Source organism: Papilio polytes, unplaced genomic scaffold, assembly GCF_000836215.1.
Source record: "Papilio polytes unplaced genomic scaffold, Ppol_1.0 DF823691.1, whole genome shotgun sequence".
NCBI lineage: Eukaryota > Metazoa > Arthropoda > Insecta > Lepidoptera > Papilionidae > Papilio > Papilio polytes.
The window spans coordinates 3967890-3975281 of NW_013525513.1; the positions used below are offsets into that span (position 1 = coordinate 3967890).

At 33.9% G+C, this 7392-nt stretch overlaps 1 protein-coding gene across 1 annotated transcript; it reads left to right on the forward strand.

Annotated features, from left to right (window-relative positions):
- Window positions 1-2171: 2171 nt before the first annotated feature.
- Window positions 2172-5761, forward strand: LOC106104031 (IQ and ubiquitin-like domain-containing protein). Its single transcript, XM_013283970.1, has 5 exons — window positions 2172-3202; window positions 3336-3448; window positions 3519-3727; window positions 3883-4012; window positions 4125-5761. Exons 1-5 carry the CDS (start codon window positions 2278-2280, stop codon window positions 5277-5279), a joined length of 2532 nt encoding a protein of 843 aa, XP_013139424.1. The 5' UTR covers window positions 2172-2277; the 3' UTR covers window positions 5280-5761.
- Window positions 5762-7392: the final 1631 nt, after the last annotated feature.

Consider the following 7392-nt stretch of genomic DNA (forward strand, 5'->3'; position numbering starts at 1 on the left):
AAAAGGAACCACTTATATTGCATACATTAACTTATTTGCATGTAAAAATTTATACTGAGACTAGCTTCTGCCCGCGACTCCGTCCGGGGGGAATGAAAAATAAAACACAAAACATCCATCCGTCTAAACTTTCGCATTAATGATATTAAAAAAAATATTAAGATTTTAAAATAAGTGTGTGAAATCCTTTACGGTTTTTAACACTTTACTACAAAAGATAGTACGCTAATAAGATAAGTTAAAAATAATCTAATGCGAGACGATAATTTATAGCATGTTAAGTGATTTCCTCGCTTCACTCTTACAGATAACATTACACAGATCGCGAGAGCGACTAATGATGTTTAGTGATACGGATTAGTTGACTGCGCTCTTATTTCCAGCGCACTGCATCCGCTCATTTTCATTTAATTTCTTTTTCTAATTCAATGTGCCTTTGATTGCATCTATTTATTTATAAAACACATTAAGGTAACCTTCTTACTGTACTACTAGACTCTACACCTCATTTACTTTTTGTGCAAATGTGAGATTTGGTAAAAAATCTAGTTAATTTTATATTAATAACTGACTGACTCGGGACTTTACCCGTATGAAAAAAATATGTTACTCACTGATAACGTAGCTTTTTAATGGTGAAAAATTTTTTGAAATCGGCCCAGTAATTTTTGAGTTATCCCAATGCATACGAAAATACAAATTGTTCCTCTTTATGATATTAGAACTGATTATTATATCTTTTAGGGTTTTTTCAAAAATCTAAAAAAATAGATCAGATAATGAGGATTCATTGGTAAAGTAAGGATACGCTAATTCCTTTTATTTTATGGTGGTTATATTACTCCCAATAACAATTCTAAAGGTGCATTTCTACATCGCCTTACGATATAAGTCAGCGCATTTTTACGTCTGTAAATTATAGTTTTACGATCGAAAATCATTTTTATGTTTTCGGTAGAATTTAATATCGCACCGGCTATGGTTCGCACATTCAATATTTTATTGCCCTGTAATTTTATTGTTCTCTCAATTTTATTAACTATTGAATATCTACTTATTTTCCTGATATGACGGTATTAATAAGTTTTTACTTTTTCGATGCAGTAATGAAATTTAAAATCGGTCAAATTATGCGTAAAATAATCAATTTATAAAAATGTTTTAAAATTTAGCATGAACAGACACTTTTAATTTTCCAACTTACGATTAACTCATACATAATGGCTATATTTAATATTGATGTAATTTAGAATAACTATCTGGTTCTAGAACTTACCACAATGTACAATTTCTAATTCTTCCACATATATTCTCGATTCAGTCTCATCTAGTATTAAATCTACTGATTTTATTTCCTGCTATTTTCAGATTTCGGAAAAGAATTAATCTCACAAACAAAGCACAAATTGCTTCAAGAGCTCGTTGCCAGAATCACTACGCGTATTCTTTTGAAAAACATGTTCAAAGGAGTTTACAGTTTTAAAAGCTAAGCGGTTAATTCATTCTTAATAGAGCACCTTTCCACTCTTTTAACTATTTTCATAGTGAGCCCCGAGGGGTTGTTGTATGTTTTCCTTTATTATCAAGTACTAAAGGCAAGCGAGTCTGCGAGCGCACCTAAGAAATGTACTTTCAATTTACTTTATCGCCGAATTCCCGTTCAGTGTTCATATGATATGATATCATATGATCTACCAGTATGATAACTTGACAATTCTACGTTACATTTGTCTAAATTACAATTTGACATATACATATATGTACACCAACTGAAATAGTGCTGAAATGAGTAGAGAATAGTATTTGAATACCAAATTAATCTCATCCATCGATGGGTTCCCACTGCGGAAACATCATTACAAATCATGTTTGTCGTTGTTTTCAAGATATATAACAATATGTTTTTATACAAGTGGTCGGGCAGTGAAGACCCACGCTATACTGAATCTTTAACTCATAAACGCTTCTCGAAAGAGTTACGACTAGAGAATGACTCACGTGTACCGAAGTGTAACTAAGTTTGGAACCTTGCTACCAAGTGTAATTTTAAAATCTTATCCTAAAGTAATAAGAGGTTCTTTCAAACCTTTATGAAACGTACAACAGCATTTTTATTTATACTCTATGAAGAATATAATGACAGTTGCTAAGCGACGATCGCTACGATAAATAAACAATTAATTAGTCGCCAAGTCAGTTTTACTTATATTTAAAAGTATTTTGGAAACATTTTCTCGGAGTTCTTTGTTCTTAATTAATTTAATTAAAACAGTGAGAATGGACGGCAATAGAGTGATAAGCTCCATATCTCCGGAGATCGGAGGTAAAAAGGGAAGTGCAGGCTGCCAATGCGAATTAGGTCGCGACAAATTATTGACCGCACCACCATACCGTCCGTGTCCCATACAAGATGATGTACCAAAATCACGCTTTTCTACCGCCCCTTGTCGTCGGGATTTCAAGGAGTACAAATGTCCCGTCAGCCATACACTGGTCACTTTCAAATCTCCAATGCATCCTAAAGAAGCATTCAGCAAAGTCTTCCCAAGTAATACGCCTATAAAATTTGTAAAGCGTAAATTGGCAAAACTGCTATCTGTTTCCAATAGCAATTTACTGCTTACTATAAATAGGAGCATACTTAAGGAAACTAGTTTGCTATCCAACTTGAAAACTGACGCTCACGGCAATTTGACGGTCGACGTTTACACAAAGGATTCCGAAAAGTTTGCTTTGTCATCCATACCCAAAGAGAATTACGTTCATGAACTTCTTCAGTCGATCTTGCCGAAGAAAAAAGCTCTGCCTTTTATAGCGATAAAATTTAGAATACGAAATCAAACGAGCCTTTTTACACGATCGTATCATTCTGCTATAAAAATACATGAGATAAAAAAGAATTTGGCTGGACTATTTCAAGTAGCCCCTGAAAACCTAGTATTATTACGCGGTGAAAATCCGCTGAAAGATCGAATGGCACTTTCTGATCTGGACTATAACAAATATGGAATAGTTGAAGTCGAATTGCTTACAAAAGATACTAAGAAATTAAACTTGGACAAGTTGTATAAAGAGCTTCCATCGAGTGATATCTTAGCGGTGACCGTGCCATTTGGTACCGGCTTAAGGCAACTAAATGTCGAAGTATTCTCAAGACCAATCGAAAAACCTTTCCTAGGTGGTTTTAAAAATATACATACAGGTAATATATGTCCTACTGGAATTCAAACCATGGTAGAAAACTAAGTAATAGCTAGATTATTATTAGATTAAGATAAAAATTTACTATAAGTGCCAAATTAGCAGCGATATTAAAATATTGCATTGCCTTTTAGGTGTTATATATCATCATGCTTTTACACAAACACCTCAAAAGCCGGAGAAAGTATCGCCGGAAAGAAAAAATTGCAGAGATACTCAGACTGCTGAAGAAATCGAAAGAGTTCTGGTAAGGCCTTATCATTTGACAGAAAAGATGTTTAAAACTCAAACAAGACTAGAGATTTTATTTATTGCAGGAAACCAATTACAGTCGATCTACACAGATGGCCACCGAGAAAGTGTATATTCCAAGTGTGACTGATAAAATCATAATCCCGAAACGATATGAGACTTACGAAGAGAAGATAGCGCGGTTGAATCACAAACATTACGCCACTATTATACAGCGCGCCTTCAGACATCACCAGTTTAGACAGAAGGTGGAAAGATGGCTTAAAGAGTGCAAGTATGTATCATACAATAAATACATTTTTAAAACAAAACTTTCGGTGACATCAATGAATTAGGGGACAGTTATTTTGCACAAAATAATAAAATCTTTGCTTGTTCACTTATTGCAAACGCAAACTTGATTGCAATATTTTTGTATTTTGTTTAAAGAGAAAGAATAAGGAGGATGCAGGAAGAAGATAGACTGGAACGCGAGGCTATGGAGAGGCGCTTACGACGAGACCTCATCACTAGGACCTTTCCTAAGACACGTGAAGACTTCGATCAGCTCTACGCAATGGTATTGCTTTTTTATACTCCTTTATAATCAAATGTTAGACAAAGATGTTCATTCTCGTTATAACATGTTGTTTGTCGCTAAGTATAAAAACACATCGATTTTTTATGTACAGGTTGATCGATGGAAACATGGAGAAATATCAAGAATATCGCGGCTGCATTCAAAAGGTCCCAAGATTGCGGAATTTACTCTCCTTTTGGATAAAGAAGTTGAGCTCCTGCGATGCATAGAAGCTTATAGACTTAAAGTGAGAGAAGACAGTCGTAAGACAAAAGATAAAAAGTTCTTGGAGGAAATATCAAAACCAGTCGCTTGGTTCGGCAGAGACGGTAAACTAATTACAATGGATACCATAGAAATACAAAAGGCAAGAAAGCTTAAAGAATTATATAATTCTTTTTTACGCACCGATTTGGAGGTGAATGAAAGGATCGAGCTCCTCGTTGATATGAAAGCTGCTCTTCAAGAATTTTCCCATGACCTGGTCGACGAAGTTATGGCTCTATTGGATAGAGAGTGCGATCTTCTTGTAAGAAGATGCGACGATCATCAATTGGAGTTTCTGAGACGAAGAATCTCCGCAAGCGTTTTACAGGTAATCAAAACGTCGGAGCTAAATTCGGGCGTGACAAAGTGTAAAGATATTAGAGATTACCAGAAGATGGAGGAAGGAAGATTGTACTTGTGTGAAATGTGCAATCAAGTAAAATTACACACGGAGTTCCCGTTGAATGCAAAAATGAGTGGATTCCTCGTGTGCATGTCGTGCTCTTGGAAGGACGTCACCGAGAGACTTTGGATCGACATGACTCCTTACAGATTCATTCTTCGGGCCGTACAGCGTGAGGAGAGGCGCCGTAAATGCTGGGGATCGTTGGCATTCGTCCTACAAGAAAAGGACGTATTCTTTATCGTGGAGAAACTCTGGCACTCTCACTCTGCTATCAGCGAGTGTGCCGACATGTCTCTGTTGAGACTTTGTCGTTGGCACGTCGGTGAGGATTGGGCTCCGTGGAACTGTTTCCTGGTCACCGTTGAAGAAATGAAGGAGCATTTGAAGTTGGAAAATCCGGAGGCGGTATACGATGAGGAGCTGATAAGTAAGGTAGCTAACAAGCACAAGCTCGCACGCGCCAACTTTGAGCAGCTGATATCTATCAACAAACGCTTCACTGAGAGCGGCGACTGGCAAGGCATACGGGCACCAGCGGTCGCGCACGTGAACGCCGTTGATCGCATTACTTTGGGTAAATTTGCAGAGCTTTAACTTATATTAATCATGTTGATTCCTTTATTTCATATAATCGATTGTTTAAGACGTCAAATGTAAAGATGGCAAGACTTATCTTTAACTGTACGTTATTCGTTTACTATTTACACAATCGGGCCCTTTTTATACTGGAATACGAATTGCTATGAGACAACCGATTGCTTATTTTATTGTAATGCTTCAATTAATAATTACGTTCGTTAGTATTTGTATCTTTTTACACATTACACGTAGATATAGCAATGACTACGATTCAATACGAGTCTCATCACTAAGCTTATTAGATCTCAAGTATAGTGAGACATCGCGAGCTAAGAAATGATAGAAAATTTGACCGTCTTATAGTGGTTCGGTTGCTTAATAATCGCTTTTTATAGAAATTGTTATTGCTTTACGAAATGAGGATTGTAAATCATTTTATCTATTTCAATATTATGATCAGAATCGATTTATATAAACTAAATCATTTTAATATATTTATCAAGGTACTATCAATTTAAAATTAATAAATACGTTTTAGACATTGTGAGTGTCATTTATTACTAATCTTATAAATTACCTTACTAATATTATAAATGCGAAAATTCACATGGTTGGATGGATATTTATTAGAGTTTGTAGCCTAAACTGCTGAACGGATTTCGATGAGATTTGGCATAGATTTAGAGGATAGTTTGGTAGAACACATTTGCGACTTACTTTTTTTTTTAATTCCACGCGGACAGAGTCGCGGGCTAAAGGTATGATGAAGAAAAACAAAGTTAATGAAATCATTCTTTTAATATTTATATGTAATACTTTATAACATAATTACAAGTTACAATTAAAATAATAATTCTCAAGACATCAAACTCTCGCGACAGTCTGAAACAACATTTTAAATTTAAACACAGGCGTGTGAGTGTTTTATAACGAAATGCGTTTTACATCTAAGCTTATCAGATACATAGCGCAATAAATTACGTAAATATAATTTAGGTAATTAAACTCATTACAAATACACAACAAACTCTAAAAGTATCTACCTAAAGAACCACCCAGAGAAATAATAGCAAGCATTCGATTTTGTTTACCTATTTAGTAAACAATATCGACAGCTGTTTGCTTTCCACAAAGACGTTAAGGTCCCAATAATCAAACCCGAACTCTAACCTCAAGGATGCAGGTCAGAAACACCAAAATATAAAACTAAAACTACATTCCGCTGCACTCAGGAATTAAAGTGGTCATAAATTCTTAAAAATTAAGTAAAGCTGTCTAAAAAAAAGTTTTTTTTGACTAACATTGTCCGATCAACTAAAAAGAATCTAAAATTTCATCACTAACAAATACATTATTTTCCGCCTGTCTTTAAATAAGATTTTAATAAATAATCTTTGCACTAATTAAGTGCGGACTCTTTAACTTAACAAAATAATTCAAATTGTCATAAATTGATTTTTTAACATTTTAAGTTATTCTAATTCTTAACTTAAATTTAATCTCATGGCTAATACTCAGACTATTTTGGACAATGACTAAAATAAAATAAAAACGTTTTTAAGTTATTTGATTAAAAATGCTTACAGTCGAACGAATAGTTGTTTCTTTGTGATTATTATTGTTGTAAATATTAAAAAAAAATAACTAAATAGGAAACAGACAGACGATAAACAGTGTATTTATAGCGCATTCAAATCAGTTACGGATTTGCCCAAAAATATTGCGTAAAGTAGTAAAAAACATAAATATATTCAAATAACGATAATTTTGCATAGTACTCAAATTGATATGGCATTTTTGACGTTTAAATATTTAATTCGTTTTGTAACACATTTGTATACATTTAAATATTTAATTCATTAAAAAACATGTTTCATCCTTTTACCAGTCCCTTTTTTTACATAAAAAAATCAAAACCTGTAACGTTGCCTTTTATGTATATGCAGAGTTATCGTTAATTGACTATTACTGTTTGAAATATTATTTGCAAATGTCTAAACGATAATTAAAACAATCTTGATAATTTAAATATCGCGATTCGACAGACGGAATCAAAAAAGTCACATCTCGGTCATTTATAAAAATATATTAATTTCATTTAAAACATTCACATAAAGGGTGATCATGT